Source organism: Haemaphysalis longicornis, unplaced genomic scaffold (assembly GCF_048455015.1).
Source record: "Haemaphysalis longicornis isolate Haplotype H1 unplaced genomic scaffold, Haemaphysalis longicornis Haplotype H1 scaffold_6, whole genome shotgun sequence".
NCBI lineage: Eukaryota > Metazoa > Arthropoda > Arachnida > Ixodida > Ixodidae > Haemaphysalis > Haemaphysalis longicornis.
In genome coordinates, this window is record NW_027526407.1 from 1,583,003 (window position 1) to 1,610,631 (window position 27,629).

General features: G+C 45.1%; 1 protein-coding gene across 1 annotated transcript; it reads left to right on the plus strand.

Annotated features, from left to right (window-relative positions):
- The first annotated feature begins 886 nt into the window (after positions 1 to 886).
- On the plus strand, positions 887 to 26,747 carry LOC144141721 (uncharacterized). Its single transcript, XM_077673233.1, has 5 exons — positions 887 to 1,106; positions 3,473 to 3,612; positions 3,679 to 3,758; positions 25,365 to 25,454; positions 26,608 to 26,747. Exons 1-5 carry the CDS (start codon positions 1,002 to 1,004, stop codon positions 26,745 to 26,747), a joined length of 555 nt encoding a protein of 184 aa, XP_077529359.1. The 5' UTR covers positions 887 to 1,001.
- The last annotated feature ends 882 nt before the right edge of the window (positions 26,748 to 27,629 follow it).

Below are 27,629 nucleotides of genomic sequence, written 5' to 3' on the forward strand. Positions count from 1 at the left end.
TCCGCCACACCACAGAACCATTTTAAAAATGTTTAACGATCCTTGTATTGCGAGACGTCGCCAATATGCCGCATGCTGACGAGTCGCGCTTACAGGAAAGTCTTGCAACCTGTTTCTATTTCTAAAATACCAGCTATGCTCGATGATCAAGAATCATTGCTTAATATTAAAAGTTAGAATTTTCTCAACTAGGCAATTCGTCCACTCCAAAACCTCAAAATGCATAGAAACAGCTTCCCGGGTGGTCACTGCCGTTGTTCTTTTGCAGAGGACCAGCAAAATGGCCAACGCTGTTGCAGAAAGAAACCTACCCCCGTAATCTACCGAGAAACGCGCTGGGCAGGAAAAGCGTTGTTTGATCGCCCACGCGTGCACTCACAGTCGTTGCTGAATTATTGTCAAAAATGATTAAGAAGCATTTAAGGTGTTGGCATTAACGAATATTTTTTTTGAAAAACGCCATAAAAGTTCAAATTTTCAAGCAAGCGCTAATAATGCACATCGTGCACATCCTATGCAACTACTTTCATCCGTGCAATGACATACTCGAAAACATTTTTATTACCTAAGCATGGATTTTTGACAGAACAATTGGGTCATTTGTGAAAGGCGCTCTTGGCTTTTTAGGCCAAACACATCACTTCTATTAAACACTCATCACGATGATATAATGATCAACGAAAAGCTGCGCCATAAACCCCTATTCCCGGAGCATTTCTTTCTAAACCATTATGTCGTCGTTCTCACTGTATGTAAAGCCTTTGATATATTCAGACCGCTAACCTTTTCAAAACTTTGAAAACAAGCCGTTACCCTTAGATGGTCGGGCAATTTTTCTACGATACAATACGTTTCTTTATTTCGGTAAACCAATTCTAAAAATTCAGTCATCATCAAATTGAGAAAGTCTCCCCTCAACAGACCGTTTTCTAGGTCTGTTTTTCTCTGCTTTCTTCCCTCAGTGGAATCTGGCTGGCAACAGCAGTCTCCGGATCCACGAAATGTACGTATCATTGTTGCAGGTCGCGTTGATGTTTCACTTTGCACATTTTGGAAGCTTTGACATACGTTGGAAATACGGTGCTACCCGTCTTGACATTAAAGAGGTAAGTTTTCTTTATTCGCTTGAGAACTTTAACGCTAATGTACCACTGCAGCAATCGACTATGTTGTAAACCTGTGCCGTAATTTAACACTAAATGTACAAGGTACTGTTTTAAGGTTGGCTTCAGTAGTTTTCTTTGAATGTGACATTTTGGGACACCTGTTTTCAGGATTTTACTGAAGTCTGATTTTTTGTACAAACACAATTGCTCTGTGTATCCTGAATATTTATAGTTGGTATAGGCAGAATATAAACCTAACTCAACGAATATTTTAGTAAATTCTAAAACTCCAAATTAGGCAAACCCTTCACTTTGAGCGAAAATAGAGACAAGAGCGTGGTTAAGACGTGATCTATTCGGCATCACAGTTACTGATGTTAGTACTGCTGTCTGAACATCATATTCCCTATTGCGGTTATGGCCAGGCAAAGCATATGTTTATAGCGCATGAAGGTAGATGTTCAGGAAGTCGAAGATCTGAAGTTTGGGTGAACGGATCCGGGCGTTGTTCGCTTACTTAATTACGCAGGATTTACACGAAAATCAGGTTTATCCCAAAATACACCATCATCCCGCGAGGGGAACAATGGGGTAGATGCCAAGCATGGGGGGTTGCCGTTGCCTTTCCGTTATATTAGCGATGTCAGCGTGTGGATTGCTGTTTTCGTGTATCCTATTTACGCAGCATGTTCACCCCCGATGCGTAGCGTCTACCCCATGGTTCCCCTCGTGGGAAGATGGTGTAAATTTTTACCCCAGCGCAAGCTGCGCGCCAACACACAGCTCGCACGGCGACGGGAGCGAGCGCAGCCGAGCGCAAGCTGCGCGCTGACCGCGCTGACGAACAGATGGCGCTGCGGTGAGAGCAGCGGAGCGCCCAGCTGCCGCGGCGAGGAGAATGGGGGAGGGATGCGGGCTACGCCGCGACAACGACGCGGGACAAGGCGACTTAAAGAGATGCGTTGCATCTGTTATACGGATTTCATACACACTTCTTATAGATATACGTACTAAGGTGGAAAAAGGCACTGCATCATTGTGGCGAATTATTGACCACATTGTCTAATAATATGAACGCTCTCCTGCTCAATGCCGCTCCTCTAAGTAACATAAAAAATGTGGTCGATCCGTCTTTTATAGGAATCGAGAAAACACGCATGTGAAATGTGCCTTTACAGGAGCAGTTGATTGTTGATCGTGCATCGAAATGAACTTGCAGATCGTCATTTATATTTTGTCAGTATGGGACCGTAAGACGCATCAACGTTGGAGACTGGATTCCACGCGCCGGAGCATTGCGTGGATACGATGGACACCCCATGCACTCGCAAACCGTGCGTACGATACAGAACTGGTTGTGAGCGAATCCTTTGGTGAAGACCCGTTCAGCTGCCGCGAAAAGGAGCATAATGTGCGGGTCTGCCGAAGTTCTGTGGGTGTGCTTGGCGAGCGACGTCCTGCTGGCGGGTCGCTTCGGCAAACGTGCGGCCACTTCAGCCCTGCGCTGGAGCGTGTATGGCAGACACTTGCGCTGCAATGAGCTCAGCTTGTGGAACGCGAGAATCAGGGTTCATAGCTTGGACCGCGAATGCCTGAACGCCGTGCCGCTTCACGCTGGCGTCTGTCATCACAACAAAGCAGTCAGGCGGGCGACATTCGCCAGTTTGCGTTGTTGCCTTTCTGCCTTATGTACCAAGTTTTTTTTACACGGCACTACGGTGGAGGATGTATTCATCTAACCGTTATTGAGGGCATCACACCCGCATCATTGAAAAGGGCGGCTATACAGTGCCCCATCGAGGGGCCAGCTATCGGCATTCATAAACGTCATGACGCACTACTTCGCTTCAACTCTCTCAGATGGGAGCACCATCTGAATAGAGGAGGAGAAAAACGCACCACATGAGATATTGCAAGTATATGTTTGTGTTTTTTTCTATAAACAAATAGTTTCGCGTTGGTACCGCTTCGTCTCTGTTTCTTCAGTTTTCGTTTCTCTGGTGGGGCTGCTTCCACCTTCATTATAACAAACTGTTTATATAATGTTTATAGAGGGTAACAAAAAATGCCACTTTAATCAGTATTCTTTTAACAAGCGAGCTTTATAGGACCGTGCCATTTACCTGTAATATTGTTTCGTTTTAAAATTTATAATAGTCGTTTTTACAAGATCAAGGAACCAGTCACTGTTCCTGAAATTTCTTGCATTGCCGGCTTGTATTGTATAGGAAACAGCAAAAAGTGTGAACAGAACCAGCTGCATCACTTTCGCATTAGATGGGGAGAATGATATGTGGCAATATTTTCTGATTGATTAAGTTGATCATATAACCTTGTTACATAATGGATGGATCACCAATTTGCAGTTTTACAGTGGAAGGGGCCCCATTTGGACACTTCGTGGCTCACCTGCAGATGCTAAGATAAGATGCAAGGTAGACAGTAAGAAAGAAGTAAACAACACGCATCTTACATTTCTCCGCATGTTTAGGAAAGGAACTAAAAAGTAAGTTTACATGATTAAGTCTTTTTAATCACTAATTTGCTCAAATATGAACCAAAATTTCTGCAGGCACAATCAAACTGTCACAGGGTCGTTTGAGGAGTACGATGCAAGCAACCACTCAAGAGCAATGAGCCTAAAATCAACAGGTACACAAAAAATCTTCATTACCTCATTTTATTCAATTTCATTACAAATAACTCAACCCACATAAAATAATATTACGAGAAAATATCAAAGTTGCTTGAAAAAATTCTTCGTAATTTATATTGAAACCTAGCCAAGAAAAATGGCAAAGCTGTAATGCATTTTGAGCTGTAATATAATACTATATTCCCTTTTTACGCCGAATTTGTAAAAAGACCTCTTTATATTTCTTATGAGTCTGTAAGTTTCGCAACAATATAACAACGATTTCACTGGATTTTATTCTACAAATATTCCGAGCATCTCGCCGGACAATTGTTCCCTGCATGCCGCTGGTTTCTATTAAATATTAACTGTTCCGTAAAGGTCGCGGATTGCCCCGTGCATGTCCCGTGCCGTAGGCTGTTCTCTTTTCTAACCTTGCTATTTTATGCCTTCAGAGGGGAAACCTGCAGCTTACTACCGAACATTGAAGTCCCTTGTAATGGAATGAGAACAAGTTACTGAACTTATTTCCTTAGAATGCAAACAACAAATGTGCCGCTAGATGGCGCATGGAAGAAGTAGCACTCTCCTCGCCTCTACAAATATTGGCCAAATCACCAGACAATATTCTAACAAAACCGATAACTACATTTCCAATCGACTCCTAAGCACCCTATTCAACGGGTGAGGGAGTGGTGTTCTACCAACCGCCCTCCATGTTTATAATCTGTGTTCCTGTTTGTGGAATCGAGGGCTCTCGACGGCTGAAAAATTTAGATCACCAATTTGCTGGATAGAGCCAAATTCAATATCCTGTGGGCAGCCTGTCACAGTAAAGCAACAAACGTTACGCGGTGCTTCATGTGGCAAATGCGTGCAAAGTGTGCACGCATTAAACTGCAACATTTACCCTGCAACCGCCACAACAGACCACCCGCCACCCGCCAAAACATACGAGAACTCCGTCCAGCTGGCTGCTGCAACAGGTTCTCCCTCGTTACGCCTGGCTCCCGGCCACGTGGCATTCTTTCCCTACTTGGACCACCTTGGCAGCCAACTGTGCGGGATGAATGAACTTCTCGTCAACGCGTTGGAGGGCATTTCCTTCCTAACAGAGGCTCACAACCAGGTACTGAAGGAGATCGCCCGCCTTCAAATGAAAGCGACGATGGAATCGGTATTACATGCGGCCGGGATACCGTGCGGCGCCGTGGGCCGCCTGACGCCGGGGAGGTGCTCCACAGTGCTTCATGAACCTGCTAAACAGACTTCTTTTGGCGCAGACATGGCTTGATCAGCCACCGACCATACATCCTCGCCCAATGGCTTTGACGGCGCTTCCGCGTGGATCCGACCCAGCCCCGGCAGCTTTTACAAAAAGCAACTCCGCGATCGCCTCCGCGGCGCTTTCGTTAGGGATACTAGGTATATTCAGCTAGTGATCGCTCTCCACCAGCCCCTCTCACCCTCCCCCCCCCCCGATCCGAAAGAAATACTTGTTTGCGTCCACTCAGACGCGGTTACCTGTGTGTACACGGTGACAAAACTCGTCACGGCTATTGGCAAAGATATGAATAGTGTTTGTACGCTTCAAATCACGTTGATTGGGAGCCCTTTGGGTCTTAACCTTTAAAAGAATTCTAAGTATGGCCTACAGAGTGCTTATTCTCTAATTTGGCGGTATCCCGAGGGAAGACCGACCGCTGAAGCCCCTCCGAAACAAACATTCTTTGAGTATTTTTTTAGTTCCTGAGCACGTGAGTCCTACCTACGAAAGCGCAACATTCCTTTTAAAAAGTCAATGCTTCTTATCATGGCGTGTAGAGCATTACCGTAACGTGGTTCTCAAGCCACATTTCTTCCACAGAGTACTTCCCCGACGAGTTGACTATCTTTAGCAACGACAGAAAATACGAACACGCCTGTGAAAAGTACCGCGGAGGAGCTTCAATCTCTCTGCTAAAATCCATGGCCGCGTTTTGGTGTGCTTACTTATAATTTGAGAATGAACGCATTTTCGTCGAAGCAAAGGCTAAACGCGGGAAAAACTTGCTGATTGAGTTGTATTCATCATCATCATCATCATCACCAGCCTATCTACGCCCACTGCCGGGCAAAGGCCTCTCCCATTATTCTCCAATTACCTCGGTCCTGAGCCAACTGTGACCAATTTATCCCCGCAAACTTCTTGATCTCATCGGCCCATCTAACTTTCTGCCGCCCCCTGCAACGCTTGCCTTCTCTAGGGATCCACTCTGTTACCCTTAATGACCAGCGGTTATCTTGCCTTCGTATTACATGCCCTGCCCACGTCCATTTCTTCTTTTAATTTCTACTAATATGTCTCTAACACCAGTTTGCTCCCTGACCCACTCCGCTCTCTTCTTGTCCCTTAATGTTACACCTATCATTTTCCGCTCCATTGCCCGTTGAGTCGTTCTCAATTTAAGTTGAACCTTCTTAGTGAGCCTCCAAGTTTCTACCCCGTAGGTGAGTACCGGTAAGTATTATTTTGTAAGGTGAGGTGTATTATTTTCATCCAAATGCAGACATTTCTGTATTCGCGTTTGTTTTTCAGCATTTCTCAGAAACTATAGACCTTTGAAAGAACACGTATTGTGGGGAATTTTAACGTAAATACACTTATATTGTCCAGTGGAAAATGATGGAAATTTTACCAAAGGACCTGAGCTGATTAACCTCTCCTCATTAGAGGAATATGGCACACGCTTCACTACATCCTAACCACACAGGAAACGTTGTAGACATCGGTTCCACAACACAATTTCTTCGATCCTAATCAGGCTCTAGAAGACCCCTTCTTGCGGTTGCGTTTTGGTTGGAATAAACACTTCTGGTATGTTTTTTTTTGCGTGAACGCAGGTATAAATTATGACTAATGAAAACGTATTGTCTCTAATTTTTTTCTTTATTTTTCTCTTTTTCTTGCATGCTTTGCTCCAATTTGTTCAGTGCAGTATATGAATGTCAGCCATATGGTATGTATGCTTTGCTATTGTTTCTGTTGAGGCGCTTCCGTACCGCCATTACATTATTTTGCCATTATAAGCTAAAGGATTGCTAACTTCCAACAATGTGTTTTTACATGCTCGCGACTTATAATGTAGAAGCTTAGGAGTTACCGCCCGCGGTTTCGTACTCCGATATCTCCTCTTGTACACTACCATTGTGTAATCGCACATTGCTTAATTTTTTGCAATAAACTTTGATAAACACGCTAAACAACTTGGTGTTCACACTACGGCTGAGGAACCTATAATTTTTCTTGTAATCACTCAATATTCCCTTGTAGCATTATACGCTGAGAGAAAAACTATTCTCCGCCGATTACGCATCCGTATCTCTATCTTCACTAACTCTACCAACTCGATTCTACCTACCATTCTATACAATATCCAAACTGGTTGCTATCCCGCAACACGCACGCTCAAAAACCACGTCGTTCGTAGGAACGACGAGCACGTTACGTGCCTGAAACATTCGCCATAAGACCGACAACTCACTATGTGGATGCCGCTAGCTACCGAAAGTATACAGCCTGTGCCTTGGTGGTCCTCAACAGTCCTAACTCCCCCGCGAAGTACTTCCTATGGTTTGCGAAGTACTTCTTTGCGAAGCACTTCTATTATGGTTTATTTCCATAATTGTTCAATGAATCCGCCATCGGCAACAATAAGCGATTTCAATCGGCTTCACAAACGGCTTCATGTACAGATCGGGTGCTCCTTAGAGATGTTCGCCTTTCAGTGATAAATGGCGCATTACAGCGAGTATTTTGCGGTATTCGTCCCATTGTTGGCCTCTCCCTCAAAGAAACCCCAGACATAGCAGTCGAGCAGATTTATATCTGGAGAACTAGAAGGCCACAAGTTCGCAGTGAGGGGGTCGCAGAAGTCTTCAGCCATCAGCCAGAAGTTGTCAGGTGATGAAGGCGGTATGGACATAAGCCGAATGTTGGTGAAAGACACATGGACTTCCTTTACAAACACTCTCTATTCAACGCTTTACAACGTGGCAAGCACATCCATAAAAACATCATCATTAACGCGGAGTCCTGCAAAAACTGTGGTGGCATGACATCACCCGCATGGCGATCAGCGGAAAACGGTACTGCCGGAGAAACTGAGAGGTTGTTATGATGTCTCACCCCTGACCATGTTTTTTACCTTTTCACCACAGATGCCATCACCGCCCCCACATATCGGCTCTGTCCGCACCATGTAAAAGAATGACTTGTCTACTTTCAAAAAGTTTGCAGTTCCCATATTGCTGGGGTGCGCGGCCAGGGTGACGAAGACTGCATGGTGTTTTACTTCCTGCTTGAACTTGCACACTTCCATGTTGAGCAAACTTCGCAGTATGAATGATATGTGGTCGAGGATCAAGAAGCCTTAAGCCTTGATATATATGATAAGGCTGCTAGTCTATATTACGATAAGTCATAGCGTTCTCAAGTACCTAGCGCAAGATATATATATATATATATATATATATATATATATATATATATATATATATATATATATATATATATATATATATATATATATATATATATATTTATTTATATATATCTTCATATATTGTGAGAATCAATCAGTCCAATGCGCTGGTGCCCACTTCAAGGAGACATGGATAAGTGCCATTGTACTGTCATGGCCAATTCATCGTATACTTCGTCTGCTTCCCAGGACAATGATCATCATCATGCCGTACCTCATCTATTCTTCATACACCGATCCTCATCATTATTCATGATGCTGGAGTTCTTGGTTGCCGCTCAGAAAAAACGTGCTGTTTGCAGTGCCTCTGCGACGTATCTACTGGGTGACGGCTGCGCGTGACGTCTCCCTCAGTATATATATATATACCGCAACAAGCTAGTACAACGGAAGCCGATAAATGAACTAAGCGTAAGACGTAAAGCAGAAGAATTCAGGGTGGCGCTGCAGAAGCGATATTCAGCTCTTAACGATGAAGCCGAGCTTACGACACAGGAAGCCACCGAAAACCCTACGCTCATTATCATGGAGTGTGCAGTAGAATTCGGGGCCACTATGGCTAGACAGGATACTCGTAAACTTTCACAGGAGACGAAAGATCTAATTAGGAAACGGCAAACCATGACAGTCTCTACCTCAGCTGACAGAATAGAACTGGCGGAGCTTGCGAAGTTAATCAATAAGCGTAAGGCAGCTGACATACGAAAGTATAATATGGAGAGGATCGAATACGCTGTAAAGAACGCAGGTAGCCTGAAAGCAGTGAACAGGCGTCTTGGTGCAGGGAAAAAACAGATGTATGCACTTAAAGATAAGCAAGGCAATGTCATCACAAATAGGAATAAAATAGTCACAGTGGCCGATGAGTTCTATAGGGACATGTACAGTAGCCGTGACATCCAGGATAATGCCGAACGAGACAGTAGTTCAGAGAGATAGATATCCCACCAGTAACGATCGAAAAAGTAAGGAAGGCTTTAGAAGAAATGAAAGGGGGCAAAGCACCTGGTGAGGATCAGATAACAGCAGACCTCTTGAAGAATAACGGAGAATTGTACTTCAAAAACTGGCAAACCTTTAAACGCAATGCCTAATTACCGCAAGTGTACCGGAATCTTGGAAGAACTCGACCATCCTCCTAGTCCATAAGAAATGCGACATTGAGCAATTGAAAAATTACAGGCCGATCAGCTTACTGTCACTCGTCTACAAGACTTACCAAGGTAATCGCCAACAGAATTTCTGCAACCTTCTATTTCAGAGAACCTAAAGAACAAGCAGGGTTCCGTAAAGGTTATTCAACAATGGACCATATTCACACCATCAATCAGGTGATAGAGAAGTGCGCTGAGTATACTGAACCCCTATAGATAGCCTTCATAGATTATGAGAAAGCATTTGACGAGGTCGAAACCCTAGCAGTCATTCAGGCATTACGGAACCAGGGGGCAGATGAGCATTAGGTAAGAATACTAGAGGATATCTACAAGGGGTCCACAGCTACGATCATCCTCTGTAAGGAGAGCAATAAAATACCTATAAGGAAGGGTGTCAGACAAGGAGACACAATATCTCCAATGTTATTCACAGCATGTTTACAACAAGTATTCAGAACGTTGGATTGGGAACTGGTGGGAGTTAGGGGTAATGGAGAATACTTCAGTAACCTCAGATTTGCTGATGACGCTGCGTTGCTAAGTAAATCGGGGGACGAATTGCAAAGCATGATTTCCGCAATAGACGAACAGAGTCTATTAATAATATGCAGAAAACTAAAGTAATGAACCTCGGGACAGCACAGCAGTACGAGATAGATGGCGAGGCAGTGGAAGTGGAAAGCGGATATATATACTTAGGCCAAGTTGTGACCCCAGATCCCAACCATGAGGCAAAGATAATTAGAAGGATAAGAATGGGGTGGGGTGCATATGGCAGATATTTTCAGATAATGAATCGCAGCCTACCATTGCCGCTGAAGAAGAAAGTGTATGAAAGCTGCATCGTACCGGTACTCACCTATGGGGCAGAAACCTGGAGGCTCACTAAGAGGGTTCAACTTAAATTGAGAACGACTCAGCGTGCAATCGAGCGGAAAATGATAGGTGTAACATTAAGGGACAAGAAGAGAGCGAAGTGGGTCAGGGAAGAAACACCTGTTAAGGACATATTAGTAGAGAATAAGAAAAATAAATTGACGTTGCAGGGCATGTAATGCGAAGGCAAGATAACCGCTGGTCATTAAGTGTAACAGAGAAGATCTGGAGAAGGCAAGCGTTGCCGGGGGCGGCAGAAAGTTAGATTGGAAGATGAGATCAAGAAGTTTGCCGGGATAAATTGGTCACAGTTGGCACAGGACCGAGGTAATTTGAGAATAATGGGAGAGGCCTTTGCCCGGCAGTGGCAATAGATAGTCTGATAATGATGATATATATATTTATATAAATATATATGTATATATTGTGAGCAGTTAGTCGTGCGCCACCACTTTGGGACATTAACCGCTACCACAGTTACCCAGTGGTCGCGATCTCATACCTCATCTTCCTGTCTTCCTCTGATAGTCATCCTCATCATCTTCTTTCATCTCGGGGCTCGTGTCCTCCTCCTTGCCGCCTGCTGAGTGTGTGTTCCGCGAGGGCTGCTACTCCTAATAACCGTCCTGTACCGCTCCCCTTCAAGGCCCTTACAAGTGGTAGATGTCTACCTCGTACCTCTACGTCTGCCCACTGCACCCCTGGAGCTACGTTCCGGACGCCATTTACCACCAAATGCCATGCAGCGTAAAGCCGCGAGCCAAACCGCATGGCGCCGCCACTGCTGCGGCTCCGATATTTGCGATCACCAGCCACCAGCGAGACCCACTGTTTTTCGCCGGGCTCCGCGGTGAGAACGTGGATGACTGGTTGGACCAGATTACGAGGGTGAGTGCATTTAACCGATGGGACGACTCCTTCAAGCTCTACAACGTTGGTTTCTACCTGACAATGGTGGCAAAAACATGGTTCCTAAACGAGGGCAGCCGTATCACTGATTGGACTTACTTTAAGGAAGAGATTCGGACGATTTTGGGCACTCCAATCACCCGTTCGGATATTGCCAAAACGAAGCTAGCTTCCCGTGTCCAACACCCTGAAGAGAGGTATGCCTCATACATTGAGGATATCCTTGCTCTCTGTTGCCAAGTGGATGGTGCGATGCCAGAAGCCGACAAAGTTCGCCACCTCTTCGAGGGCATCGCTCCTTTTGCATTCAACGCTCTTGCAGTTCAAAACCCTGCGAGCGTCAGCGATGTGCGAACAACGTGCCTACGCTTGCACGAGCTACACTCTATTCGTCTGCACCATGATGCTGGCGCAAATTAGCTGCCGGGAGACGTGGATTTGCGCGCCCTCATATGCAGTATCATCTATGAAGAGCTTCAGCTGCGTGACCCACCTCCTTCCTCACGGGATAGCATTCGCCCGGACGCCCCTCATGTTTGCGACCTTGTAAAACAGGAGTTGGCCTCCATGTCGGGTATCGTCCCAACGATGCCTTCCCTTCCAGCCCCGATCATGCCGTCATATTCGGCGATTGCGGCGAAACCACACTTACCAATTGAAGACCAGCCAGCTCATAGACAATTCAGTGCCATCTCATCGACAGCCCCTTTCCAGACGTACCACAACGGCGTCCGACCTGTCCGGCGGGCTTTTTCGAATGATCGACCTGTCTGTCTACTATTATTGCTGAATCCGTGGACACATCTCTCGTTTCTGTCGACGACGCCAGCAGGATGAGAGGCGAGGATATGCACCTTTTGAACGTGACATCCGCTTTCCTACGGCTCTCCGCGCAACCAGTACGTCTCTCCAACGTGACGGTACTCGCCGCCTCCGGCCCCAGTTGATACGCCTCACAATGAGCGTTCGTCACGCCGCCGCCGCCGATCACCCTTGCCATATCGTCGCTCGGTCTCGCCCCTACTACCTGCGTCCGAACCCACGAACTACACAATCGGAAAACTAGCGCCTGCAGTTTTTGGAGGAGAAACTGCGTTAGTCAAAAAGCCAAGAACTCCGCCAATAAGACCTTCGAACACATTATATGGGAACGTTGAAGCTTGTGATGTTGATGCCCTCGTTGACACCGGAGCCAGCATACGAGTCATTAGCGAAAATTTGTGTTCACTGCTTCGTATAGTACGAATCCCGTACACTGGCCCCTCATTGTGTGGTGCTAATCAAGTTGTGCTAGATCCGTCTGGATTCTGTACAGTGCGCTTTTTCACTGAGAGAATTCGACACCACATCCAGTGCGCGGTCATGTCTTGCTGCTCCGACGAATTCATTCTATGGTGGGATTACCTATCGTCGGCGTCTGCTGTCATCTCCTGCTGAAACCCGGACTTGCGATCGCCCCTACCGGGCATATGGACAACAACCCCGATGTTCCGCAGTGTCCCGTGGTGGCGAGTGCTGATTTTGTTCTTAGGCCTGGCTGTGAGACAAGAAATCCTATTTGTGGTGGATATTTCCGTGATGGAGACCTGCTCCTAATTCCCAGCGCTCGTTTTCTACCAAGGGGAATTGTTGTCACAACTTGTCTTGTACGTTTCTCGCATGGGTCTGCGTTGCTAGTCACCACGAACACAACACCGGAAACGATCCTCCTACGTTAAGGCACTACGATCGCTACTTCTGTGGACTCCGAAGCCGTCTCTGTTCTTCCGCTTTGTTCTGTTTCCGCCACTACCCAATCTAGCAATGTATCCACACCCTGACCTTGCCGCGAGAATCAGCTCTGACCTCTCCCCACCGCAAACCGACTGCTTGCTGAATCTCCTGCACCGGCACAAAGCTTTATTTGACTCTGAATGTCCTACACTTGGTCAGACATCCGTGGCAACGAATCGCATTGAAACAGACGGATCCCGTATTATGCGCCGCCGCCCATACCGGGTGTAGAATCTTTTTGAGATCACAGCTGCATCGCCATCGACCGCCATCAACCTGCTGCAGCCAGCTAACCTAATCGACTTGATGGCCTCCGGCCAATCTCCCTTGGCTGGCATTAGCATCATCAGGGATCGCGCTTCACGAGCGCACGCATTGTTTCTTTCTCTTACCGCTCGACGTTCCATTAAAGACAGACCTCCATGGTCGCTTCGTTCCCCCCTTGACGGTCGAGTCTTGTCCTTGGGGGTCGACGGATCCCAAACCGGGTATCCTCATCTAAGTGTAAAATCATCAGCGACAATGTTGCCGACATGATGCAGCGCAAAGTTATACGTCCATCTAAGAGTCCTATGTCATCCCCTGTAGTATTGGTACAGAAAAAAGACGGGTCTGTTCGATTTTGCATCGAATACCGCGCACTGAATAAAATCACGCGGAAGGATGCATATCCAAAGTCTCGCATTGATGATGCCTTGGACTGTCTGCAAGGAGCAGAATATTTCTCAAGCCTGGATCTCCGCTCTGGTGTTTTGCAGATTCCAATGCACGAGGCCGATAAAGAAAAGACAGCCTTCGCCACCCCTGATGGATTCTATCAGTTCAATGTGATAACGTTTGAACTTTGTAAGGGTCCTGCAACATTTGAGCGTGTGAAAGACACTGTACTCAGGGACCTTAAATGGAAGGCTTGCCCCTGTTACCTGGACGATATTGTTATTTTTTCTTCAAGCTTTGCTGAGCACTTGAGACGACTGGATGAGGTCTTCTCGTGCCTCGCCAGTGCGGGCCTTCAGCTAAATACAAAGAAATGCCATTTCGCCACCCGCAGCATCCAAGTCTTAGGCCACGTCGTGAGCAGCGAGTGTATCCGACCTGACCCAGAGAAGGTGGCTGCTGTCGACGAGCTCCCGCGTCCTCAGCAACAAAAGGCGCTGCGTAGCTTTCTTGGCCTGGCGTCTTACTACCGCCGTTTTGTACGCAACTTCGCAACAGTGTCTTCCGCGCTCAACAAGCTCCTCTACTCCGGAACTTCCTTTCAGTGGTCGGAGTACTGCGAAGAGGCTTTTCAGCAGCTGAAGGCCGCGCTCACTTCAGAGCCTATACTGTGCCATTTTGACGAATCAAAGCCTGTCATTCTTCATACAGACGCTAGTGGCCATGGGATCAGTGCAGTTCTCTTGCAGTCGGATCAACAGCGTCGGGAGCGGGTTATTTCGTACGCCACTCGCTCCCTCAGTTCTGCGGAGAAGAACTATAGTGTCACCGAGCAGGAGTGTCTTGCCGTGGTATGGGCTGTCCAGAAGTTTAGACCTTGCCTCTACGGCAGGCACTTTACGGTCGTGACAGACCACCATGCGCTATGCTGGTTGCAGATGCTAAAGAATTTTTCAGGACGCCTCCGACGCTGGATGCTTCGACATCAGGAATATGACTTCACTGTCACTTATCGATCCGAGAAGAAGCACCTCGATGCCGATGCTCTTTCTGGTTGCCCACGGCAGCCGCCTGACACTATTTAAACATCGGTGCAACCTTACAAGTCGCTCCCTGTCGCACCTATCACCTCGACATCGGTTGACCTGTCAAGCCTCCCAGAACTTCAAAGACAAGACCTCTACTGCCGTACTATAATCGACCGTCTTACGGGCTCAACGCAGCCTCCCAACAGTCGTTCCCGACGTCAACTTCAGAGCTTCCGGCTTTTCAATGGTGTGCTGCATCGTATCAACCATCACGTGTCTGGCCACATGTGGGTTTCCGTGGCACCGCGCGCCATCCAGCCGCAGATTTCGGAAGCCCTGAACGACGATGCCACAGCGGGTCACCTAGGCTTCAACAAAACATATAATCCCGTCTGCGGTCGCTTCATTTAGCTTGGACTTTCTAACTACGTGGCCCGATACGTCGCTTCGTGCACTGCGTGTCGGCAACGCAAACGGTCCACACCACCACCTGCCGGAATGTTGCAGCCACTTCCTTGCCCTTCTACGCCATTCGAAACCCTTGGCATAGACCTTTACGGACCGTTGCCCTGCACAGATTCTGGCTACCGCTGGATTGTAAACATCGTGGACCATTTAACACGTTATGCGGAGACAGCACCCATTCGCTCTGGATGTACTTCAGAGGTCGCAGATTTCATCTTGCGTTCAATTGTACTGCGCCATGGTGCCCCTCGTAGCCCTTAAAGCGATCGGGGCAGGACATTTTTAACGACTATTGTTGAAGAAGTTCTCCGTACGTCGAACACAGTTCATAAGACTAGATCCGCCTAATCATCCACAGACCTATGGGTTGACTGAACGATTTCATCAGGCTCTCTCTGATATGATTGCAATGTATATATAGCCTAACCATACCATCTGGCACGTGACTCTCTTGTTCATTACGTTCGCCTATAACACTGCAGCTCAAAAAACGACCGGCTATTCTCTATTTTTTCTCATCTATGGCCGCGACCCACTATTCATGAACGACGCTTCATTTTTATCGGCTCCTGTACCCTCTCCTGCATCATCGGCTCCTGCTCCCGCTCTCTGAGCAGTTCGTCTCCCGCCTTACCCACTGCTGCCGAGCTGCCCCTCTGAATACAGAAACCAGCCAACAGGATCGAAAGAATCGCTACGACGCCACTCACCGGGCTGTTCGGTTTCGGTCGGGCGACGAGGTTCTACTTTGGACTCCCACGCGTAGGCCAGAATTATGTGAGAAATTTTTGCGCCGCTTCAAGGGTCCCTACGCAGTGCAAAAAGAAACCTCCCCAGTGAATTATCGTGTCGCCCCTAATTCCGCCCAACTGGACTGCCGCTACCATGGCATGGAAGTCGTGCACCTCCAATGCCTCAAGCCTGTACGGCCCCTTGCCATGCCCTCCTTCCGGCAACCGGTGGATTGTTGTTGCGGTCGACTACCTATCCCGCTACGCCAAAACCGCAGCGCTGCCAACAGCTACAGCGCGTGATGTTGCTGGGTTCGTCTTGGGCTCCCTTGTCTTGCGGCATGGTGCACCCCGTGAATTCCTCAGTGACAGAGGCGCGTATTCCTCTCTGAGGTTGTTTAATCCCTCCTCGCTCAGTGCAAAAAAAAAAATATATATATATATATATATATATATATATATATATATATATATATATATATATATATATATATATATATATATATATATATATATATAGACTGAAAAGATAAAAACTCACACAGAGCGCGAAAAAATAAGGTTAGTAGAGACAGAGACAAACGAGAAAGACTTAGAACATCAATGGGAACCAAAATCGGGCCCAACTATGCGAACATCTCTATGGGATGTCTAGAGACAAACTTCCTCGCAAACCAAAGTTTGAAGCCATTGTACTACAAAAGGTATATAGATGATATATTCATGATTTGGCAGCACGGTGAAATGGAACTTCTTGCGTTTATTGAGGCTTTTAACCTTGCGCATCCTACCATCTCCCTCTCTCATTCCTACTCTACGCACAGCATAAATTTCCTGGATGTTACTGTCACAGTTTTTCAGGGCAGACTTCAGACTAATCTCTACAGGAAACCTACGGACACGCGCCAGTATTTGCACTTCCACAGCAGCCATGTCAGGCACTGCAAGACTGCAATACCTTACAGCCAATCTCACCGTTTCAGGCGAATCTGCACAAGCCAGGCGGATTTCGATTCTAACTTCAGAGAACTTAAAACCGCACTCTTAAATCAAAAATACCCAGAGCAGGTGATCGATGACGCGATTACACGAGCTAACCAGTTGAACCGCACCGAAATTCTCCGAAAGAAAGCTCCAAAACCCAATCAACAAACCAACCTCGTTTTGACCCATTCGGCCTCTTCTCCGAAAGTTGCTTCCATACTAAGGAAACATCACAATATCCTCGCTCAAAGTGAACGCCTAAAGAGAATATTCCCCGAGCCACCACGTGTTGTTTATAGACGCAGCAAAAATTTGGGCGACGTTCTCACTAAATCCAGCATCAGCCGACCACAGACTACTGGTTGCATGCCCTGTAACAAACCACGGTGTAAGGTATGCCCACAAATGACCACCACACAGCGCGCCGCCAGCACATCTTCAAACTATTATGTTAATGTAAAAGGGAACTTTAACTGTGATTCCGCCAACGTCGTATACCTGCTGGAATGCACCCTCTGCGGCAAACAATACATTGGCCAGACTGAAACACCCTTTCGTTTGAGGTTTAACAATCACCGCTCCCATGCAAAAACCTGCCCTTCTTTGCCTCTATCAAAGCATGTTAACACTCCTGGTCATTCTTTTGAACAACTGAAGGCCACAATTCTTGAATCTAGTTTTAAAACGCATCATGATCGCGAGGTTCGTGAGTCTTACCTTATCTATAAGTTTAAATCAGCGTCGTTTGGCATAAATGAAAGTTATGGGAAATTAACCTGTCTTTCCTCCGATTAAAATTTCGGCTGCATTTCTCAGGCTAGTGTTATGCCTGTTCATTTCTTTCCCTCAATAATATTCTCCCATTAGTTGGTGAGCTCTCGTAGTTGGGTATAGTTTCGTGCTAGCACGACGTTTTTTAGCACAATGGCTTCACTGAAGCAAATTCGATGAACAAGTCTGGACATTGTGTTCTGGGTAGAAGGCTGCAGTACCATTTTTAGCTTTGATATTCTCACCTTGCAATTAATTTGTGAACGCGAGCGTGTGTGATTCTTTTCGTGTCCTCTTTCTTTTTTGTATTGTTGTTTTCTAATATTCGTTGCTGACCGCCTCGGCATTCCCTGAACTGGCACCATGCGCCGGGCAGATGAATACCACTTGCTGCCGCGTCATACGCGTGCACCTGCCTTTTTTTTTAATGATTTGTTTGACCTTGTTTTTTTATCCCCTATCAATGTAAACTCATTTCGAGTCGAAACTACCTATCCTACTGCTTCTGGGTGCGACCCCCGCCTTCCACCAACAGAAGCCACGTGTCTCACGTTTCAATTACCTTACCAGGATTCTTAGAACGGATGTTCATCCTTTGTGTGCATTTGCATATCTTCGTTTCCTTGTTCCGCGTGACTAATCTTTTTGCCCATGTCAAACACGTGCATGGGCATATCTTGTTTTGACCCCTCTTTCACCCCCGTTGCCACAAGGCAGGGGAAATTTATCTGGTTATTTTTTATTTATTTATTTATTCGCTCTTTGTATACCAATGTACACTCTTTCCTGTCGAAACTGCCTGTCCTACTGCTTTTGGGCGCGACCCCCGCCTCCCACCAACAGAAGCCACGTGTCTCTTGTTTCAATGACCTTACTTGGATTCCTAGAACGGGTGTGAATGGGCAGATGTTCGCCCTTTGTGTGCATATCTTCTTTGGAACGTCTTCCCGTGACTAATCTTTTTGCCCATGTCAAACACGGGCATGGGCCTATCTTGTTTTGACCCCTCTTTCACCCCCGTTGCCACGGGGAAGGAAAATTACCTTGTTATTTGTAATTATTTTTATTCTTTAATTATGCATTATTTTTTCTCTGTGTTTGGTTCTTCTCTCTTTTTTTCCAAGTTCGTACCGCGTGACTGTGTGTTCTTATTATCCTTGTTGTAATTAATTTTCCCGCTCTCCCTTCATTCTTTTGCTACCCACCAACCATGAATCCATTTGTACAAACTCTCCCTCCTCTTACCTTGCCCTCGCGCTTGCTACATTTTCTGTATATATAGCTCTGAAACGAACTAATTTTGTACTCTGAAGAAAGGGAGTCCTCTCCCTGAAACGTCAGTAAACTTATTTTTATTTTCTAAGTCTTTCTCGTTTGTCTCTGTCTCTACTAACCTTATATATATATATATATATATATATATATATATATATATATATATATATATATATATATATATAGATATATATATATATATATATATATATATATATATATATATATATATATATATATATATATATATATATATATATCTATATATATATAGGAAATGATGGGTTGTTCAAACCCGCCGCGGTGGCTCAGTGGCTAAGGTGTTGTGCTGGTGAACACGAGGTCGCGGGTTCGATTCCCGGCCGCGGCGGCCGCGTTTCTGATGGAGGCGAAAAATAAAAACGCCCGTGTGTACGAGATTTCAGCGCGCGTTAAAGATTCCCAGGTGGTCGAAATTAATCTGGAGCCCGCGACTACCGCGCGCATCATCGCCTGCGTTGCGTCGGCGCGTTAAACCCTACAATCAGATCAGATCAGATGGGCCGTTCAATTAAGACAGCAATAAGGGTTGGAAGGAAAAAACCCTGGGAAAGCAATGGGGAGAATTCGGTAGGTCATAGAAACAGATTAACATTTTTTTGAAACAGAAAGACATCCCACCCTGCGGGCTTTTTTTCACCAGTTTATTTTGGTCTCAAAAAATTGTTCATCTGTTGCTATGACCTACTGCATTTTCACCTTTCCTTTCCGAGGTTTTTCTTGACTTCCAACCTTGTTTACCTATATATATACATACATATATATGTAGCGAATCAGAATAGGAAATGAGGGGCTCGTTGAACCCTTATATCATACATATATATATATATATATATATATATATATATATATATATATATATATATATATATATATATATATATATATATATATATATATATATATATATATATATATATATATATGTATATATATATATATATATATATATGTATATATAGAGGTAAACAAGGTTGGAAGTCAAGAAAAACGTCGGTATTTTAAGACGTCTTTAACTTTTACAACAAGATCGAACGCAGATGTCGGTACTTTGTCATTAACCCGGAAGTTGTTTGTTCTTGTCTACGCGTCGGTAACCTTCCTCTGTAATTTGTCTACTAGACATGTGGAATTTGTGTATAGCATCTGTGTGTTGTATGTGTGTGTGTGTTTGTGTGTGTGTGAGTCTGTGTGTGTGTGTGCAATACTTTATGATTCACTGCTCTTCGCAAGCCCTCTGCGTATTTTTTCATTGTGTTGTCGTTGTCACCCGGTACGCTTTGGTTCTACCTTATAAGGCCAATTGGCGCCTAGAGAATGCTGTTGCCGGGCAGTCTCAAATTATTCAATTAATAAATCATTCATTTCAAATAAATAAAGAAATATGCAAACAAAAAAAGAATAAATAACGAAAAGGTAAATAAAAAATAAATCAGTACAGTGGCAAAGCGCTTTGTGACATGCTTGCAAAGTATCTGTCGACACTTCGGAGGAAAGGCGTAGGACTTCAATACATTGCCCCTTCATGAAATTTTACATGCATTTATTCTGGGGGCTTTTGAGTAAGGTACTTTCGGGATGGGCAGAAGTTCATGTTTCTACTCATGGCCACGTGCAGGGGCGACACTCTTTACGTGCCGGATATACGTTCGGAGCTATCGCAAGTGGATTCCTCCTGTGAGGCCACATGCAGTCGTCGCTCGGTGTCTTAACGAACACTAGGAAAACTCTGCCAACTCTATCACGGCATCTCGCATTTTTCGGCATATCCAACTATACGTTGCACCTGAATTCGTGAATATTGAAAATTGCGGTGGTAAAAGAGAAAGAAAGAACAACATCTGGCGTTGAGTAAGCAGTAAAGATTTTATTCACAAGCGGTGCAAAGTAAATCAAGAAATAAAGAGAAAAGAGAAAACATACCCTGCATACGAATGAAGGAAACACTACGCAAGGGGAAAGACATGTTATAGCACTGTAGACAGTTATACTCGTGCAATTCAAATTGTCAGGCATCAGGATAAACTTGCTTGTTTAGTAAATTTCTGAACGCCACGGTCAGGCAAGCTTCATCTGCTTTCTGTGTACTTTCGACTTGCCTGGGCGTTTCTAACCTTTGGCCACGCGGATATTTGTATGTTTGGGTCATTACCGCATCAACGCCGATGCACTGAAAGATTGCTGCCCGCTTCTCTTTTATGGTTTTTTCATACGTGCAAAAACTGGCAATAAAGCAGTAGCTTATTTCACCCACGTTGGACTTCGCATGTGCGGCCAGAAAGCCGTAAAGGACATTTAACACCCTTGTACCTTCCTATGACCTTGTTTATAGGAGGTAAAAATTGACGTTTTTTTATGTGTTGAGACAGCTGTAAGAGGAAAATCTTCCTGTCCCATTCCTCTTCTTCACCAGCATAACTAGTGATGCCCAATGACTGCACACCGGCTCTATAGTGTCCTTTCTCATTGTTTTCACGTGGTGTTTATTAACAAGGGGTTCAAGGAGCGAAACGTGGCATGCAATCTTAAAAGTTCGGCTGGAATCACCAGTTAAAGTACGCTCTGTCAATGTTGCAGTGTGTTGCAGAGGCTGAACGTCGCCGTAGCTTGTTTTTACGAACCTTCCCGATAACTTATTTTCGCGTATTTAATATCTGTCGCACTCGTCAGGAAAAAGATCACATTCGCCAGAAATGTATTTTGTATTGAGCCGGAATGAGCCTAGAAGCGGTCGCACTGAACCACATGTACACAACGCCGTCATCTCTGGGCAGAAACCGCCAGAGCCAGGAGAATAAAACATGAAAACCAAGAGTGTAATCAGTTTGTTCTCTCAATAAGCAGTTTGGTTGCACAGCCGATGCAGAGCACATTTAGAAGCGCTGTTGTACATACTGGGTGCACCGATGAGTAACAGGTAATCGCGACTCCTTGACTTCAACCAAAAATGTTTCAAGTCGACGCGGGGACGTTTCGTGGTGGTGGGAGTTTAACATTCATACGAAAATGGGGAGTCGGCTGTGCCAGGTGACAGGCGATCACACAGCGTACCTATTGTCCTTTGTTCCGAACCAGACGTGCCAACCTTTCATTGCTGTCTTGAAATCGCCACTTTTGAGGCTGACTCCAAGGCGCACTTTTCAATGTATCAAGGTGGATATTACAATAAATATATTTCTATTGAACATAATTGATTGGATACATACTTCACAAAGTTGTATTATTTGATAAGGTACTGTGTTACCAAGAACGTGTGGTGAATATACGCTGCACAATATTTCCTTTTCTTACGACGTTCAAACGGGTTGTCTACGCATTGTTAGGAATAAGGTAGAGTAACGTCGCTACGGGAATGAGCTCAGGGTACAAAAACGGCCATACTAATCGAATGTGAGTAAATTGTGTGTATGCGCCTTCGCTGAATTGTTGCGTTAGTATGGTGGGAAGTAATTGCATCTGATAACATATTCGCTCTACAAGCACTAAAGCAGAGTATATTGCCGCAGAAGTTTTACTGCGATGCAGTATGTGAGTGGCGTTTTTTTCCGAACGAGCCAATTCCACCTAAAGCGTATTAAACAAAAATGCAAGCGTTTTTTGCCAGACCTAAAGCAACATTGCCAAAGCTTTTATATGAGGCGTTTTGAGTGGCCGCTAGAGGGAGTTCTAGGTAAAGTAGTAAAAATTTTTGCAGTGAATTTCAGCTGCATGAGGGTGACCAGTTTGCATTTGGTCCGAATTGAATCGATACACTGAATTTGATGCCGCATTTCTACAGAAACTCTATTAAAATTCACATTTAAGACCGGTACAACAGATTTCGTACGAAACCCCATCAGACACATGGAAAAAGGTTTTAAAAAATCTGAAACAGTACATGAACAGAGGAGGCAGCATGAACGCGGCCCTTCAAATTCTTCCCCAGGAACATTCTCTTGGCCAAGCCGGAAGGAAATGCTGAAGTGAAAAATTTTATTTGCCTTGCAACAAATTTTCCAAATGCTTCACAAGAAGGCTGCTCATATCTTCTCACAGTATTGAAGTGTCTCGTAACCAAAGGTAGAGGGGAGAGGGGGATTATCTCGGAAATATAGGCGGCGTCTTGTTTGTGCTAAAATGGCAAATATGGGAGGAGAAAATGTAAAATACCCAGATATGTTTCGTGGGGACAGCGAAGACCAGACAAAATCATTGTTCTGTATCTCTAAGTTACATTTCGTTTTACTTCTTCTTGTGTCCACTTTTTGTCGACGACTGGGGACAGATCTTTCTCCGTTCACTTAATTACCTTCTGAAGTAATAATAGGCATGCTCTGAAAAAAAAAATCTTCTGATTCCGCCCACGAAACAGTAAGAAGATTCACACAAAGCCAACTCTTATTGAGCAAACAACTTCGGCTTATTTTGATCCGTGGCGCTGCAGGACGTCGCTCAGTTTGGATTCTAAAGTTTGCGTACACGTTTACAGGGCGCTTTCTCACCCATTTTCGGGCCGTCTTTTTCTTGCAGAAAGTTGCTTAGTTTCGCTTGCCACTGCAGTTTTACGTGACTAAGGGCCGGTGTTTGGATTTGACACGTGGGACCCCCCGCACTCCCCACGGATGACATTCCAGTGATACCACTTTACTCGGCGCCGCTAGGGCGTTCGGTTTTGCAACCGCTGACCCCCCTTTCACTGCTGCTATCACAACTGTTCCTTCCCTAGCCACCACTCATGCCTCTTTCACAACTTCACCAATCGGCTGATCATGGCGGTAGCGCCGTTATAAAATGATTGGGGAAAGTCAACAGAAAGTGGAAGCGCGCAAAGAATGCAATCAATATTATTATGCCAGGTAATCCTAATTAGTGCTCAGCGCGAATTGAAGCCTTCTTGGTAATGGCGAATATCTGCCTCGTGTCGTGAAGTGATCGCGCGATCAGCGAACACACGGCAGCATGCGGTACCCTGCTAACATCTGGCAGGGTGTCGCCGCCGCCCGGTACCATGTTGTTGCAAGCCGTGTTGAAACCCTCGCGAAAAGGTCACGCGGTTCGGATGAGCAAGCACGGAGTATCAGCGTCCACCAAAAGTGTGAGAGGGAGGCCGCGACATAGATAGCGCCAAATGCTCCGACGCCAGGCGATCCGACGAGCCAGATTCACCGACGAGCGTGTCATGCGGTCCCTGCATGCTCCCTCCCCTCACAGATTTGCCACATTTCCCGTCGCAGTTCATTTCCTTCATCCACGCGCTTGTTTACGACGCTGACGCTGTCACCACTGCCACCGCTAAACTGCAGTCATGGCCGGGAAATTGCTTTCACTATAAAACAATCCCACTGCCGCCTACAGGTAGCCGCCGTCGTTTCCCTCTCACATTCCACCAACCCCAGTGGCTGCTAATCATTTATAGATGGAGAGAAACTTTCCCGCGTGGAACGACGCTGTGAGTCAAGATTAGTTACTCAGCACAGCCAGCACAGAGAACCGGTTGCCGGTTTATCCGTGCAGGGGTTGGAAGTTTACCAAAAAGGTGTTGGGTTAGTGGGGGAGGTGGATGTGCCGCTCAAGCTGTAGGCTTCATGCTGTTACTGATAACATGTCGGCTTGGTAGGTGGGAGGTCTTAGTGGGTTCGTCAAACGGCCGACTTCGACCATTTCGGTGTCCTCAATGATCAACTGGATTGGCTGTGTGTTACACCGACAATGAGATGCCTGCGACGCGGGACGGAAACGTAGGGCTGTATGCTTGTCCGCTGGAATAAAGGCCGCGTCTTTCAGCTTCATTTATCTAATTGGCTAAGACGAATGTTTAAAATTTTCTGCACTCAGCGGACTGCTTCCACCTTAGCAGGTCGTCCTTCTTCACAGAGTGCAAGGGCACTAGATTCTATTGTTTGAGCACTGGCACAAAAATCCGCTACCGCTATGTGGAAAGACAACAATGGGGCAACTGGAAGCTTTTCAAATCAAGTTAAATGCGAAACGCACCAACGGAAAAGCGAGCGCCTGTTGCTTATCTGGACGGGTTTACTAGACAGCGGTTGTGCTCTTTACTCCTTCAAAGATACGAGCATTCCACGGCTTTTACTAGTGTTCAGTCATAGTCCCCCGTAAAGAGATAAATACATTTCCTTCTGAAATTTTCTCTTCCAAGCAATCCACTCCTTATCTGAACTACTTCGACCTTGCGGGAATGGCGCAATTGGCTTCATTGTGGCAGGGAGCCAGTCTCAATTCGGACAGCCGGAAGAGCACATTGTTTCTTCACTTCACCTACGATAATGATAACCGTGAAAATATTGATTGCATGATGTGGGTTTTATGTGGACAACAGATGACATCACTATGCGTCGGAAAGCTTCTCTCTCAAAATGTGTCCCTAAACATATTTTTGGTTTGACAAACGAAGAGCAGTGATGTACTGATCCTGAAATATGCTTTTTTTCACAGACGGATGGATCACGTATTATGAGAAACTACTATATCAAGATGAACAAAACACGTGCGGAGTAATCTTCCTCACTATAAAAAAGAGTGGTCGTAAGTTCGATGTGTAATACAACTGGAATATTTTCTTCGTTCACCACATCGGCGCAGATAATATTTTATGACACAAATATTTATTTTATTTTTTTTCGTTTATTGAAACACAGAATAAAAATAACACCATGCACACACTATTGTAAGTCTTTGTATCTATTTATCAGGTTCCAAATGTCTGCATATCAAACACACTGAGCAAACGTTTAGGAAAAGCGGGAACCTATGGCATGTCTGGTACCGTGATTCATAAAGATGGTTCTGTAATAGCACCAGGGCAAAATAAATAATTTTACCACTCCTTTTTGTGTGGTTACCTCTGAATTAGCCGAGTGGTAAATGATCTTTCTATGTACATAGCAACTAACCCAATTACGGCTAGCGATGGGTCCTACCATTAGGTATCGTGGCCCAATAAAGCCCCAGGGTGCTAACTGCTAATGATAGTATTTAACTGCTTCTGAACCAGGTTAGGTGTATATCTACTTGTTTTGGATAAAACACCGCATACTATAAACACACCGCCTATTCAAATCTTGCCGAAAAAGAATACCGATTTTTTTTTGCCAGAAATAAGGTTTTATTTCTAGAGGAGGGGCAAATGCCGTGATTTAAATTCTTCTTTCTATCTCTATAATGTGTCCGGCGGTATGAACAACTTGTGAAGTTTCTTCAAATATGCCCCACCAAGTGCTGATTTGTATTAAGGTTTCGGATAGAAAGCAACAAATTTGTGGCATTTTTTGCGACTATGAAATTTAAGCTATCGTTGATCGGTACCAAAATGCGTACGTATTTAGTAATAAAATAGGCGGGGACTTTGGTTTTTATTGCTACATGTGATGTATTGGCCCTCGAACCTGTTTTATACTTTCTGAGAAGAGCACATACATTCAACCCAGGAAACACAGCTGTAACCTACGAGGCGTGAGGCCTTGAACACAACATAGTTTTTTGACCTGCTAGCTACCCTCGGTAATGATATTATACGGATAAATATTTGGTTACGTCAGCCGGCAGAATTTAAAAATGACAGGCTTTATAATCCCTTTTAGGCTGAAGGGGGAAGAGAAAGATATTTTTGGGTTTCATAGTAAACCAGAAACCCGAGTGATGTTATTTTGTATTTTTATATTTCTTCATCGTCTTTCAGGTAGAAAGATTAAAGTGTGCGAACTGCGAGTGAGGTCTAAGAAACGTCCGCCGGTAGCAACCAAGGACTGCAACTATGCTTTTGAAGAAAAATGTCGACGGCCATACAAACAAGTTTACGAAGACACCTGCCCCGAGTAATAAAGATCCAAATCTCAAGATCTTATTCTTACCTTTGTCACCATTTCGAGTGGTGCTACCGATCAAACAAAAAAAACCATTGACGGCGCGAATAGCCTGTCACGAAAACATGGCATATATATGCGCGCGCGGCTTTCGCCAGCAACAGGGGAAAGCTTAAGACCGGTGATTAAATGAAAAAAGTTACAAAGCGAGATTTATATGTCAACAGTAAGGACAGTGTACAGATAAAATAGAAAGAACATACAAAAATGAAGTAAATATTTGAATAGTAACATAGTGAAGAGTTACACAATTAGTACAAATGATGGTTTCAAAAAACCAAAACATTAGAAAGTGGAAAATAAGAAAGGATAAATTTGTTTCCTATGTGAGACACTAAAATTCTACTAAGTTAATTGGCTGTGTAAATTTTGTGCCGCTGGCTCGGGGTAGACTGTGGCTGCCATGGAAAGGTTGCAGTTTTGTAGGACGGGCTGTGCGCTTGCAGTCATGGCGGGTCAGCAACCCGGGTGGATGTTTGGCTTTTGAAAAACACAACCGTCAATTACGGTTTACGTACTGAAATTGAGACAGCTTGGTTTCAGCATGGGCATAGACTTTTATAGATTTGCTCTGTCACATAATCAAAGAAATTCGCCAGCTTCGCTATCCGGATTAGATAACCGAGGAAACACCGGAGCTTGTAGCCTTTACAATCTTTAACTGCGCTGTCGAAAGTGAACCATAGTGACTCGTAAATCAGACACCGATTGCGCTGAATACACGCCGTGTATCGCAACAAGGATAACACTTGCACCTTCAAGCTCATGTCATCACTGGGTGCAGCCAATCCTCGACGTTCTGCGATGCCGCAAAACAAAACATCTTCGCGGCGACGGT

Excerpts from the sequence above, each read along its gene's own strand:
- LOC144141721 (XM_077673233.1), top strand. The coding sequence starts at position 1,002 with ATGTACGTATCATTGTTGCAGGTCGCGTTGATGTTTCACTTTGCACAT. Across the intron at positions 3,613-3,678 it reads TTTAGGAAAGGAACTAAAAA|GCACAATCAAACTGTCACAG; the intron begins GTAAGTTTACAT and ends AAATTTCTGCAG. Across the intron at positions 25,455-26,607 it reads CACTATAAAAAAGAGTGGTC|GTAGAAAGATTAAAGTGTGC; the intron begins GTAAGTTCGATG and ends ATCGTCTTTCAG.